The sequence below is a fragment of the Pipistrellus kuhlii genome, unplaced genomic scaffold, assembly GCF_014108245.1.
Source record: "Pipistrellus kuhlii isolate mPipKuh1 unplaced genomic scaffold, mPipKuh1.p scaffold_m20_p_3, whole genome shotgun sequence".
Classification (NCBI taxonomy): Eukaryota; Metazoa; Chordata; class Mammalia; order Chiroptera; family Vespertilionidae; genus Pipistrellus; species Pipistrellus kuhlii.
Window position 1 is genome coordinate 113,516,728 of NW_023425529.1, and position 15,530 is coordinate 113,532,257.

Consider the following 15,530-nt stretch of genomic DNA (forward strand, 5'->3'; position numbering starts at 1 on the left):
GAGTAAATATTTTTTGAGAAGAGTGATTTTGTTGCTGGTAGAAATGGGGTCATTTTATGGAGTTCTAAGAAAATTATTTCAGAGGACCCATGCATGGGAGGTTGAGATGTTGTGGTAAGATATACTGGGGTTCCCCAGATTCCCCAGGTCTCATCTCCCTCATTCCCACTTTGGAAAAACTCCAGCCTTGTCTTCATCAGGCACAGAAATTCTGTGCCATGCCAAGGCTTAGTCCAGTTTAGTCTCAGTCCCCATCTGGCCAACTTAGTCTTTTCCTGGCTATGTTGCTGTACTCAGCCTTGAGTCTATGCTTGGAGTCTAGGCTTGGAGTCCTTGAGGCTGCCAGGCCTAAGGCAGCTGCTAGGCCCACATGGCTGCTATGGAGAGAGAATGTGTAAGCACACAGGGTGAGCATGTGTTACCAGATTATGTGTGTGTGTGTGTGTGTGTGTGTGTGTGTGAGAGAGAGAGAGAGAGAGAGGGGGGGGGAGGGGGGGAAGCTTTGTTAAGTTTGGATTATATTATTTAGGGCTTGGGAAGGACCAAGTGCCCTTTCAAATTAACCAATCAATTTCCTAATTTCCCCCCAGGTTTCTGATGGGTCTTCCCCCTAACCAATCCATTTCTTGGATCTGGGTTTCCGTGTCTGGGTTTCTGTGTCTCTTATCCAATCTGATTTTTCTTATGCTGTGCTCTGCCTCTTATAGTTGCCATCTTAGTTTCACTAGGCATACCTCATAGTAGAAGGATTTTCCCCTTTGCCATCTTGGCTTCTACTGTGCATGCGCCCAGCAGAGGAATTTCCTCTCCTCCTACTTTGGTACCAGGCTGGTAGTTTCCTGAAGAGATTCTTTTTGCCTATAAAATATTTATTTATTGCACTTTTTATTTTTTTATTTTTTCTTTTATTTTTCCCCATCACCATTTATCCCCCTTACACTTTTTCCACCTCCACCCATTCCTCTGTGCACCCCTCAACCCCTCAATCACCACACTGCTGTCTGTGACCTCTTTATTTTTTGTCCAATCCCTCCACCCTGCCCACTACCACCACTATCAGAGCTGTCTGTTCTCTATGTGATCATCCTTCTTATTCCATATTCTTTGACCTCAATTCTGTTGACTTATTTTTAATGCTGCTTTGTTTTTTCTTTTTTCTTTTTAATTTCTCTTTATTGTTGAAAGTATTACAGTTGTCCCCCTTTTTTTCCCATTGACAACTCCATCCCCCACTCCCCACACCATTCCCAGGCCTTCACCACACTATTGTCTGTGTCCATGGGTTATATATATAAGTTATGTGGTTAATCTCTTACCCTCTCCCATCCCCCTGTCCTCCCCCTATCCTCCTACCCAACTTTTCCTCTGAATTCCTCAATCTGTTATGTTTACTCTTAGGCCAGTTTCATATTTTCCCCCAAAGCATTTATTGCCTATTTGTCACTGGAAAACTACATATAATCTACCAATCATTTGTTTGTATCAGAGTAGAATAAAAAATGTGAGGAAATTAAAAAGTTTTAACATGTAGTATTTCTTTGTGATGCATATGTACTAAATAAAGAATGAATTTTTGTTTATGTCTAAATTAACAAAAAGAAAATTAAAACACCTATAATTCCACCATCTGAAGATAATTTTTAAATCCTTCCAGATCTTGTGGTTCTGTGTGTTATTTCATACACTGAGAAATATTTCTTTTGAGGTTTTTTTTATTTTTTTGCACAGCTTTTCTTCTTAATAGAAGATACATGTCCCTAAAAGGAGGTTCTTAAAAAACAAACAAACAAAAAACAACAACACATTTTTAATTGATTTCAGAGATTAAGGGAGAAGGAGAGATAGAAACATCAATGATGAGAGAGAATCATTGATAGGCTGCCTCTTGCATGGCCCACACTGGAGATCGAGCCCACAACCCGGGCATGTGCCCTGACTAGAATTGAACTGTAAACTGGTTTATAGAAACTCTACTACTGAGCCATGCAGGCCAAATGAAAAGGGGTTCTTCTTATTTTTATTTTTTTAAATACATATTTTAGTAATTTTAGAGAGAAAGGGAGAGGAAGAGAGAGATAGAAACATCAAAGATGAGAGAGAATCATTGATTGGCTGCCTTCTGCATGCCCCACACTGGGGATCAAGCCCGCAACCCAGGCATATGCCCTTGGCCGGAATCAAACCTGGGACCCTTCAGTCCTCAGGCCCACGCTCTATCCACTGAGCCAAACCAACCAGGGCAGGGGGTTCTTTTAAAAACATTTTATTCCTAAGCTCCTTTGTTGAAAATAAATTTATCTCTAATGCAATAGATTTGAGTGCAAATGACATTCTTCCTCAACCCTACTCTTTTCTTCATCCTTCTAGACATTTTGAGTTCTAGATATTTATTGTAAGCATAATAAACAGAGCCATCAAGTATATAAGGAACTCTCACAAGGAATATAAACATTCATATCAACTCTTTGTGTCTTTTTGCATATGTTTAAATTTCATTATCCTTCTCAAACATGTAAAAATGTTGTTGTCAGACAGACTGCAAATCTCAAAACAATTGTCATGTGAGACTTTAAAAGTGTCCTATAGTCCTATTTGAGTCTTAAAACTGCTCCTCAGGTGCCCTGTTCTTATCATATTCCCTCTCTGCTTTCAAATACTTGATTAAAAATTCTTAACTTACTTTTTCAGACAAAATAAAGTAACTATGAATTATCAAGGTCTGAGACCATATTAGCAAATTTTCAATTAAATCTCTTTACTATATTTACATTTAGAATAATTTGAAAACACAGGGTAGCATTGGCAGTGGTTGCCTTTGCGAGGCCTCACTTTCTTGCTATTTTAATATTCTAACATGTATTATTTTCTGTGTTTTATTTTTTACATGTCCACAGATAGTCTCGGCACTGGAATTTTTTATTTTATTTTCTTAAATAAAATAAAAGTTTTAAAGGTTTAGTCTGAAATTGCTATTTCTTGCCTCCCATACAGCAAAGCTCATGCTACACTGTGATGGCTACTCCAAAGGCAGAAAACTGGCACGCTTCCCAATGGCAAACAAGAAATTACGTGAACTGAGCAACTCTAGGGCATTTCAACACAACCTGAGTTTAATCATTGATAATGTGTCAAGTGAGGATAGACAACATATTTTTAAAGCAGCAAAAATAAAAATGGTTGATATTTATCAAGTGCTTACAAGTGCTGTAAGCACTTTGCAAATATTAATGCATAATCTATAAAACAATTATTTTATTCTATTAGGGAAGTAATTTTTTGAAGTTTACTATCTATTAGGTATAGGAGAGAGAGAGAGAGAGTTTGTTTTACAGATGAAGAACTGGAGTTTCAGGAAATTAAATACTTAACAGACTATATAACTAATAAATGACAGGGTGGGGAATTTAACTGCAGTTCTGTCTGTTCCAAAACTATCATCTTTTTGCTCATTCCACCATGTGGTCTGTACAGTGCCTTATACGAGAGAAGCAATGCAATACAACACTGGACTACAAGATTTTAAAGCTAATGGAAACTTTGCAGTTTTTCAAATGTTATTTCCCTTTATTTGGGGGACATATATCAAACGCATATAACTTTTACATTAGGGACTAAGCCCATTGTTTTAATCACATTTTCCTTCCAGTTAATACTATTTGTCATTGATTCCATAAGTAAGTAAAAAATACTTTTCACCCCTAGCCAGTTTTCTTCAGTAGATACAGCATCAGCCTACAGACTGAAGGGCCCCAGATTCGATTTCAGTCAAAAGCATGTATCTTGTATTGCATGCTCTATCCTCCGGGGCATATGCAGGAGGCAACCAATCTATGTTTCTCTCTCACTTCAGTGTTTCTCTATCTCTCCCTCTCCCTTCCACTGTCTCTAAAAATCAATGGGAAAATATCCTCTGGTGAGGATTTTTTTTTTTAAATGTATAAGATGTAAGCCTATTCTCTTAAATCAAATGTGTCTTTGATTGGGTATGTGACTAGCCTGGGTTTTCTTTGTTAAAGACTCATCCTGTGTAATTGTGGCATCAATAGCAGTTGCTGCTTCTCTGCCCAGGATCAACCATGGGGTCTCCAATGTACCAGAAGCATTAAAAAGAACATCCTCAACCAGAATGTCTCTTTTGAGTAATTTCGTTAGGCTTATCTTTGGAGATAGGAGTGGCCATCAGCTCACTCTTTGTCCCATTAAATGTTAAGATTCTTAAAGTATTGTGCCTCTCCTTCCATTTTCCAAACTGTTGTGTCCTAGAATTTTATTTTTGTACTCTTAATTTTTACAAATTAATTCACAAGATTGGCCTTGGGGTTCTAAGTTGTACAATACCCCTCTGTATGATGATTTGCTTTAACTTTATAAAAGGGCTCTTAGTTTTCAAATATAATAAGGTTTACTTATGTCATCTCAGAACTATTATAAGTAGAAGAGTGGTGTTAGGTTTTATAGATTCATAGTCCTTGCCCTATATTCTTTTCGTATGTTATGAAGTAGCTTCACAACTATTTCACTTGCTTTCAGCTCCTTTAATGGGGGTACAGAAAAAATGAAAAAACACACCTAATGTGCATAGGAAATGTCAAGATCTATGACTCCTTTATATTTATTTTAGCAATCTCACAGAATTAACCTTGATCCTTTAAGCCTTTGTGATACTTTGTGAAAGTCTGTCACCTCGCTGGATAGAAATCCCAAAACCCACCTGTAGTGATCTCTTCCAGATTCACCTGCAAAGTAGATGGCATCATTGGTTGAGAATCGCGTAGTCAGGACACAGGGGAAGACTTGCTATGATTTTTTGTTTGTTTGTATGTTTGTTTGTTTATTAAATTATTATATGTGTACATATCTTACCATTGCCCTCCCACTCCCATATATGCCCTCCCTCCCCAGAGTTTTGTGTCCATTGGTTATACTTATTTGCATGCAGCCAGTCAATGAAAGAGAAACACCACATGACCTCACTCATTTATGGATAATAAAGAACATTATAAACTGATGAACCAAAAGATAGATATAGAGACAGTAAAGCAACAAGCAGACTGTCAAATTACAGTGGGGAGGGGAGGGAGATATGGGGGAGATAAGAGATCAACTGAAGGACTTTTATGCTATGGTGTTTTGCAACTTGCCACTGAGATAAGGAACAAGCAGGAAAGATGGCAGTTCTAGTGTACCCAAGCATTCACTCATTTAACAAACACTATTGAGCCTTTTGTGGTAAACACTAGGTAGGGAGTCAGAAATGTAAAGGTGAGGAAGGTTTGGTACCTCCCTCCAATGGGTCACAGTGAATTGGGAAAGCACTCAAGTAAAGAGTGACTTGTGTGTGTTAAAGCCACACAGGAGAGAGCAAGGGGAGGATTCCCGCCTTCTGCCCTGGGGAGAGTCAGGGAGGGTAACCAAGACAACTCTCAAGGATTACTAGGGGTTCTGCAGACAAACAGAGAAAAGATGCTTAAAGCAGAGAGGTTGAGGGGGCATGGTGCATTTTTGAAATTGCAAATAGTTCAGTGACTAAAATTAATGGTGAAGTGAGAATGTCCTATGTGGTGAGCCTAAAAGGGAGAGAAGAGTCAGGAATCAGAGAAAAATTTTAAACCAGATTATAGCACGGTCAGATTCATAAAGTAGAAAGACCCCTTCTGGTTTTCTAAGGTTAATAAGCTGGAAGACAATGAACTGAAGGCAGGAAGACTGGTTTGGGACAGCTATAGGAGTCCATGTGATGAACAATGTGGGCTCCCATGTGGCAGGGGAATGAGAGGGAAAGGGGTGATGTTTCAGTGGCCAAAGTGAGGGATTCCAAGTGCCAGAGATTTAAGTGAGTTTCATGTAAGCCTTACCCTCAGTGAATTAACAATTAGTTGGGACAACATGTAAGCTATCAACCTTGTTATGCAATATTATATTCAAAGCTACATTCACAGTAAGGCTATTTCCTATTATAAATCCTTATGAAAAATACAGAGGGGTGTTTTTTTTGGGGTTTTTTTTTTTTTGGTTTTTGGTGTGTTTTTTTCTAGGGAAATTTCCAACTGGATGAGTTTTAGTCCTAGTCTTTTTGATGTGGATAATTAGAAAAAGAAAGAACTTGAAATTCAAAAATACTTAAATGTGGTTGGAAAAGCAGATGGCAGAAAAAGAAGTGTTTGCAATAAAATTTGAAGATGAGGGAAAGGAAATGCAGGCCCCAGAACTGTAGTCTGGCAACTCCTGTGAGGAGGAGGAAAGCCTGCGATGTGTGGGGCCAGCTGACAACACCTGCTCTGGCACCAATGATGCTGGGCAGCGGCACTGAGACTGCACAGTGTCATTGTGAATATCGGTGGCCATATTTGAGAAGTGTCAGCCAAGAATGAGTTTCCCCAAATCTTTTTCCATTGCATGCATCCAAATTACTCTTCATTTCTGTGACGTTGACGGGACCTAAGTGGCAGAGGTGCACACATCTAAGTTATAAAGGGAAAGCCATGTGTCTGAATGCAGAGCCAAGCACAGAAAGGAAAAACCCACACACATCCTTGTTGTATGCATATCATTTCCAGCAAAATTAGTTTACCAGCCACATGTGAGACTATAGGGAAGTGAGATTCAGAAGTTTCTTCTAAACAAGGGAGGTTAACTTGGAATAGTATCCATTATTACTAACTTAAAGTGTTTAAAAGGATTTCTATTTTCTTTCTTTAGTGTGCTGGGTTTTTAAATTTTGTTTTAAATAAAAAATATTTATGAAGGATTTCGTCAATTCATTTATGAACTTGAATTCTTAAGCTTTTAGTCCCTATTGGGTCGTAAATTTGAAAATTGCAAATTACACGAACTCTAGCCTAAGAATGCAAATCTACAAGGAAACCCAGAAAAGCAAAAGATTCATTCTGCCCAGAAAGAATATGAGAGAGGGGTGCAAGGGTAACATTTGAATTGGGCCTCAGGAATGAGGATTTCATTAAAGAGGCAAGAGTAGAAATACCTGGCGGAAGCATGAACATACATGTTCAGGACTAACAAGTAGCAGTTTGAGGTGGCAAAGGCATAAATTAGCTGAAGTGTAAGAGGAAGGGGTAAGAGCCAAAGGTAGAAACATTTGTTTGGTTATTCTGTTCAGGCTTCAGTAAACTCGGTTGGACAATCCACTTTAATGTGTACCAGAGATTAGATTTAAAACATTAGGAATGAGTGAAGCCTTGTAAAATTGGAGTTGTTCTTTTACTTCTCAAAGTTGATAGTAATTGGTGAATTTTTGAGAGTTGGTGGAACTACCCTACAGGGTTCCATTATTCCTATGAAAATTAGTAGTTCTTGTGGTAAGGAAATGTTTTAGGAGTTGCTGATAATAGGTATGTCAACAACTTCCAATTATATAATGCCCCTAGAAAGATCCAAATCTTTTTCATGTGTTTCTTTCATACTCCAGAAATAGTACTGGCAAATGTTCAGAGAAGGCAGAAATTTGCCAGAACATGCTCCTTAAAACCCCAGCTCACCTCTTTATGAAAACAATCTTAGACAAATCTCTTACATGTCATTCAGACTATATTTCTTGACTTTGGTGTCCATATGGCTTATATTAAGAATTATATACATGTTAAAAAAAAAAAATCCCAAAAACCCACAACTTTTTTCCTGTCTGTAACTGCTCAAGTGCTATAATTTGACCTGGGACATGATTTCTATATCCACCATTCTTATAGTTAAAACTTTTACTTCCAGATCTTTGTTAATTCTTCCACAGATTATTAAGAAACATCACAACATATGAATTGAGATACTCCATTCTTTTAAGAAAACATAAATTCATGAATGACATTGAAAATAAAAAGTAGTGCTATTTATAGGCTCTAAGTTCTTCCTCCTCTTCTTTAAAATTAAATCCAGACATCATTTCTGCTAGGACTTTAACAAAGTTAAACAAAACAAGTGACATGTTCTTAAAACCATGGAAAATATCGTTCTTTTAATCAAATCAGGTATTACAACTTAAGTCTAGTCAGAGTTGGAATATATGTGTGTGTGTGTGTGTGTGTGTGTGTGTGTGTGTGTGTGTATATATATATATATATATATATATATATATTTTTTTTTTTTTTTTTTTTTTTTTTTTTTTTTTTTACTTTTTTTTCCCCCCAGCAACTGGAAGGGTGGAACAACCAGAAAGACTGGATCGACTAGTCGCTATGATGAACACTGAGCAGGCAGGCAGGCAGGCCAGCGGTTAAGAGCGGGTGGTCCAAAGTGCAAGAGGGATGTCCAACTGCCTGCAGGGTTTGGGCCTAAACCAGCAGTTGGACATCTCCCGAGGGGTCCCAGATTGTGAAATGGTGCAGGCCAAGTTGAGGGACCCCCTCCCTCCTTGTGCATGAATTTCATGCACAGGCCTCTAGTGTTTTAATAATAGAATATAGTATCTTTTGCTAACTGGTTATTAGAGTTATTCCCAAGCTAATGCTGATTATGCGACATTCAGAGCTTACTCATGCATCCAATTTTAATGCTTCCCTTTTTCCCCCGACTACTAACTTTGTGAAGGAGAGTGAGTTACTAATCATCAAATCTTTACACAGCTTGTTGGGAGGGCTTATAAGTGAGGGGCTTTGGTTTATATCCATTGGCCTGCCTGGAGCCCACTGAGAAAGTCTGGAAACAATACTTCATGTGACCAAGGAGCTGGATGGAGTCAGTTTGAGTGTGCAACTCCAGCACACCCTGCAAATGTGCTTTCAGCTGTAGTTGTGATTGCCCATACACATAATCTTATGTGGTTCTGGAACAGATTTTATAGGAGTACCTGAAGGTCCTTCCCATACCCTGACAACCAGCTAGTACTATTTTTAGGTGAGTCCCAGACAGCTTGTAATTTCCATGACTATTATTTAGAAGGCAAGTTCAAACCAGGTTTCATGACTACCCCTGGAATTGTCAGGGATAGATGCCCAGTAAAGTTACTTTTTCTCAGGTGGATAAAGTATTTTGCTTTGTTTTTCACAACTATGTTATGTATTTATGATCATTAAAGGATATGTTAGTCAATCAATTTTAGGCTATATATTAACCTAACAAGCAAAGTTCATTTTTATTAAGTAATTCTCAACCTCTTAAGAAACATAGTTAAATTTCAAACTGTTTCTGTTGTCTCCAAAAACTGGAATGTATTTAGAACTTTTTTTTAAGTTAATTAGTAAAGAATGCCTTTCAGGGCACCTATTTCTATTGGTAGATATAGATATTTTCATTTTGGTGGTTTTATTTTCACTGCAGAGCACCAAGGTAATACAACACAGCTGAATCTACCACTGACACTTCCCTTGTCTCACTTCACTGGTCTGTAGAGGCTACCCATGCTCTCAGGAACCACACAGATCTCCCCCTTGGTTTCACAAAGGAAGAAATTAACACTCAGAGAAATTAGCCTGCTTTTCCTCTCCAAAGTCTGCATAGATCTTTATTACATTTACTAGAGAAAACATAATAGTAAATCCCCTGGCTCCGTGCCCTTCCTACCTCACTCCCAGTAAAAACATGGAAATAAGTGAGTAACCAATCAGAATAATTTGAAATGTGTTTTAGATGATAGATACAAAAGCACCTATTTCCTTTTAAGAGATAAGATAATGTCAAAAAATATCAATGTAAATATCATTCCTTTTGTGCTAAGTATTTCAAAGGGCCAAAGAGCATATTCTACTAGAATGTTTGATTCTGTTATTTTATGCCAAAAATGTCTGAGCCTTACATGGTCTTATTAAGCATATGGAAATATTGTGTCAGACTATTCTTACTGAAAATAAAATGGTTTCAAAATGTGAATATGTAGTACTCTTTTAATGATCATCAAACTCATTCCAAGCATGCATTTCAATTTGTATCTACATGTGCTTTAAAATAAAAAAAAAGAAAGAAAGAAATTTAACTCTGAACTATTGTTTGCCTCACCTTACCAAGGAATAAGAGCTTTATAATGAATTAAATGACAAATTGGCCGGGACCGGTTTGGCTCAATGGATAGAGCGTCGGCTTGAGGACTGAAGGGTCCCGGGTTCGATTCCGGTCAAGGGCATGTACCTTGGTTGCGGGCATATCCCCAGTAGGGGGTGTGCAAGAGGCAGCTGATCGATGACTCTCATGGATGTTTCTAACTCTCTCTCTCTCTCTTCCTCTCTGTATAAAATCAATAAAATTTATATTTTTAAATGACAAATTGATTGTTCCATTTTAAAAAGTCAAAGAAAAAATAGTATGATTAAAAATGAAGTCTTTATTCTCAAAATTTTGTCTGTGGTTTTGTACTCTAGCATTGCCATCTGTGTTTTGGCAAGTCACTTTATTTAAAAGTCATTTTAAATAAAAGGAATCTAAACACAGACTAATTTCATTAGAAATCAGGATAGTGCTCCCTTGGTGAGTACAATGACCAAAGTGGCCTTGAGGGGCTTCCTGGGTGCTGGTGTTGGGTGCTGGTGTGTTCAGAACTAAGTGGCACATTTATGTGAATGTTTCTATATATAATATTTCAATTCAAAGTGAAAAAATTAGGGTGCTAACATAGAGTCTATGAAACTTGTCCTGTATAACTTACAACCATGTGACTGGTAGTATTGTGTATTGTCTATTATTTTATTCCAAATTTAAAAGAATATACTGAAAATTTGATAGGTTGCTCCATTTTTTTAATTTTAATTTTTTGCCTAAATCCTTCCTATACTGTACTAGGAATTTAGATGTCACCTTGCTAAGTATTTTACCAATTCAAGGGAAAATATATGTAATCTATTTTTGTCATTAAGGTAAAAACAAAATAGGACTTTACCTTCTGAGTTTCAGAAAAGTGGCATCTTTTCTTCTTAAAGTACATTCTAAAAATGGTTTTATAGACTTTTAATAATGTGTAAGGAACTTCTAAGGAAATCATTCTTCATATTTATTTTTGTGGTTGATAATAGATGGTGCGTTACGTTTTCTGGTGACTTGGAAACAAGAAGGAATGTTTACTTTTCAAATCCTCCTTGACAGGTTGCCTCTGCCAGAGCAGACATTCATGGGCTACTGGACTGTGGGCCAGTCAAGAGATGGAATGCAGAAACTGTTGTGTCCTGCAGAAACTCATCACATAGACATAAAGGTTGATATTATTTCTTCATTAAAATATTGAATCTTACAGATTTTTATATATCTTCATGGGAGAAAATTAATATAAGCTCAGAAATAACTTGTTCTGATCTTATTTTAAAGTAGCTTGAGCTTCTGCTCGAACTGTCAAGTCAGTCTGGCTTCTGAGAGGCTACCTGTAGAGAATTTCTAGTGGTCAGTAGAATTCCCAAGAGCTAATTTATATTTTGGGAAATTTGGGTATCTTGTGTGTTATTCTAGGACAGTTCCTCCAATATATTTGTCTTCATGTAAAAAGGCAAAGGAAAAGGGTATCAATCACTAGTTGCAATGGAAACCCCTCTATTGCAAAATCTAATTCCATACAAAGTCCCTTGGCATTTCAAGCAATAAGAGATTCGATATTTTAGGGAAATAGATGCTTGTAAAGTTTTTAGAAAGTACAGAAGGACTTAGTTTCAAGATCAGTGTTTCTTCTTCTGCTACTACCCCTGTTGCTGAGAGCTATACAATAAAGCAGATTGGCAAACTTTTTATCTAAAATATCAGGTAGTAAATATTTTAGGCTTTATGGCTATAAAGATTCTTCACAACTACTCAACTCTGCCATGGTAGTACAAAAGCAGCCTTAGACAGTACTTTAACAAATGAGTGTGCCTATGTTCCAGTAAAATTTTATTTGCAGAAACAGGCCGTGGATTAGGGTTGACCAGTGGGCTGTCATTCATCAATGCTTCCAGGAGAGCATAGAATCTGATGGCTCATTTTAGTCAGGGACTCCTTGTCAACTACAGCTGTAGGAAGATGGCCACTACCTCTTCTACCTTCCAAATCTTATGCGAGTGAATTTAATTGGTAGAACTAAATCTCATCCAGAACCCTTGCTGCAAGGGAATATGAGAAATCTAGTTTCTAGTTTTCCTGCTCCTGAGATACAGACTATTCTGAAAGGATAAGGGAATACACATGCCACAGTGGTCAATATCTAACCCAAACATTTTTTTTATTAGTTAAGGACTGACTGCATACAAATCATTGAAATTTTAATTATATCTATGTAATCTTTCCAGGATATCATATCTGAGTATCCAGTACTAATAGCAATAAAATTATTAAATGTGTTCCTCTGCTTATGTTACTATTGAATAATATTTTAGCATGTGTGAAATTTTCTACCTTTTATAATTATCAGTAAGTTGTTTTTCATTTCAGTTGTTACTGTTTTTTATTTCAAAGACCCAGGGTTAGCCATTACATTCTATATAATAATGTAATAACCATGCTTTGCAGTGGAACTATATCAGGCCCTGATTCATTCATTTACAAATTATTCTCCTGGTTTGAACAGTTCTGAGTCCCAGTACTTGGCATTCAAAGTTGATCTTGGCTTAGAAAGAAATGAAATAGTGGGAAATACTATGGGATTTTACATCTGGTATATTTTATGAGTAAAAAGAAAATAAAGAGAAATTAAATAACAGCACATGTGGAAGCATTTATAAATGCAATTTTATGGTACTATTGTTATAAATGCCATGCCGGTCAATAAAATAAGAAGAGAGACATCAAGATATTGATTATTTGAATTTAAAGTCTGTATTTTGGAAGAACTACAGCTTTTCTATATTTTGGTAACTACCCAAATTTCTTAACTCAGATAAACTACTTTATTATAGGGTCCAGCACTTATAAACATACAGGAGTATCCAATAGAAAGACATGATGGAAGATCTCAAACCTTCACTGAAGAATGTGCCTCCTGGAAGTTGCCATTGGATGAAATTAACATAATCTGTGACATCGCTACATCCCATGGTATGTCAGTTCTTTTGATTTTCCCTTCCTACACTGATTCTTTTTAAAGGACATCAAAATAGCAATTATATGTATTATAATTTAGAACTAGTTTCCTATACCAACCTAACAAAATACTATTGTGGAATCCCTTAAGCACTGCTAAGTTTGTATGCATACGTCTGTTTCTCATTACAACTGTAGCACAAAGTTAAACACACTCAGGCGTGTGCTAAAAATAGAAGGGAAAATAAAAAGGAGAAACATTGGATTCTTTGGCTGGGATTCCAGTTTTGTGATTGCATGAACCATGAAAGCAGAGCTGGAATGATTTGCAGTCATTAAACTTCTCATTGTGAAGAATGACAAATAAAGGATGTGAACTTTTGGCATCTGCATTTCTGGACTGTTGCCATTGCCTACTGATTCATGCAGTGTGCCCTGGTACCTATTGGCAGAAGTTTCTCAATTAATGGCAGTTACTAAAGTAATGTAAACAAAGGGGAAGGCGGGGGGAAGGGAGAGAGTCTCTAACTTGACTAAGATGGAGATTGTTTAGGCAAAAATTTAGATGCAAGTTTTCATACAAGTTCTATAGATATTGATTATTCCTAAAAGCAGGTATGTTGAATGAAAATGTGCTTTAAAAGTGTACAGAGTTTTCTGGTAACAGATTGGTGCTTTTATTAAAATACTAGAGGCCTGGTGCATGAAAATTTGTTCACTCGGTGGGGAGGGGGGTGTTCCACAGCCCAGCCTGCATCCTCTTGTAGTCTAGGACCCCTTGGGGGATGTCCACCTGCCAGCCTAGGCCTGTTCCCCACAGGAAGTCATTTGTCGGACTTCCTTAGAGCTGCTGTGGAGACGGGAGAGGCTCCTGCCACCACCACAGCACTGGCCAGCCATGAGGCGGTTTCTGGCTGAGCAGCATTCCCCCTGTGTAAGCACACTGACCACCAGGAGGCAGCTCCTGTGTTGAGCATCTGCTCCCTGGTGGTCAGTGCGCATCATAGCAAGCAGTCATTCCCAAACATTCCGCTGTTAGGGTCAATTTGCATATTACCCTTTTATTATATAGAATTTTATGCTCATTAGTAGAGATTAAATATGGATTTTATGGTTATAGTTTGAAATTTGGCCCTTGTCTCATATTTAGGACTTGTACATAAGTATGCTGTGATCATGTGCCCCATTGCCCATCACTAATCAGAGCAGCACTTTTCTCATTAACCCTTGTGACAATGTCACAGTTCTCCACCCAGCATTCTAGGCAGCTGCTGCCAGTTAGTCAGAATTGGCTCTTAAAAGATGAACTCTGGTTTGGCTCAGTGGATAGAGTGTCCACTGTGGACTGAGGAGTCCCAGGTTCGATTCCAGCCAGGGGCATGTGCCTGGGTTTTGGACTTAATCCCCAGCGGGGGTCATGCAGGAGGCAGCTTCAGTGATTATCTCTCATCTTTGATGTTTCTATATATCTCTCCCTCTCCCTTCCTTTCTGAGATCAATAAAAATATATTTTTTAAAAAGTTGAATTGCTTTGCTTTCCCTCATATAATTTAACCCTTTATGTTAGTATTGTCTACATTTGCAAACTAGGTTTTTTTGTTATTTGTTTCTTTGTTTTTTTACCTATCCTGTATTTGTAAGAGAAAAGAGCATTTTATTGGGTTAGAAACACACACATTTTATTGGGTTAGAAACACACACATAATAATCTGGCCACTCAGTGTGTGTGTGTGTGTGTGTGTGTGTGTGTGTGTGGAGTAAAAGGCAAGAATGATTTATAAGCCATAACTGAAAGTAAGTATTTTTATAAAGAGTAAGTAAAGGGGCTGAACAAATGCTCCACACACACACACACACACACACTGAGTGGCCAGATTATTATGATCTCGAATGCATAATAATCTGGCCACTCAGTGTATATCCTATATAATAAAAAGCTAATATGCAAATTGTCCCCTCGACCAGGAGTTCAACCAGCAGGCCATCCACCCATGTCCTCTCTTCCTGGCCAGGGTGGCCAGACCCCACCCACGCATAACTTCATGCACCAGGCCTCTAATATATATATATTACACACACACACACACACACACACACACACTCTCTCTCTCTCTCTCTCTCTCTCTCTCTCTCTCAAAGATCAAATAGTTAGCTGTGGCCCCATCTACTTCCAGAGCAGGAACTAAATTGCTTCTCGTGATCTTTAAGCCTAATCAGTTTACCTGTTGAGTTTCAACTGTGTTTAGTCTCATGATTCAGTTTTTACTGGATCTCTTTTCCAGTCAGAAAATTCGTTGCAGATTTAAAAATTAACTGTTTTTTGTCATTTCAGAAAATGAGGAATATACTCTCTATGTAGTGACATGCAATCCTGTTTCCTTATACTTCATGAGTATGGCTGGGAACATTGGCTACTTTGTGGACTTTTTTGACATCTTCCCAAGAACGGCCAGTGGAGTTTGGCACCCATTTGTGACAGTGGCACCCCTGGGAAGTCCCCTCAATGGTCAAGTGGTTCTCCATGAGCAGCAGGTAATATATCCCAGTTACTCACATGGTACTCACATGCCAAGGGGAACTTATGTGGAGTAAAAGGCAAGAATGATTTATAAGCC

The 15,530-nt window shown here is 37.8% G+C and overlaps 1 protein-coding gene across 1 annotated transcript in view; it reads left to right on the forward strand.

The window, feature by feature from the left end:
• Positions 1-15,530, forward strand: part of VWA8 (von Willebrand factor A domain containing 8) — a 341,016-nt gene that overhangs the window by 206,680 nt on the left and 118,806 nt on the right. The window contains exons 27-29 of the mRNA XM_036454732.2: positions 11,020-11,128; positions 12,792-12,930; positions 15,248-15,447. Of these exons, the coding sequence (XP_036310625.1) occupies positions 11,020-11,128; positions 12,792-12,930; positions 15,248-15,447 (448 nt within the window). The remainder of the gene's footprint in view (positions 1-11,019; positions 11,129-12,791; positions 12,931-15,247; positions 15,448-15,530) is intronic.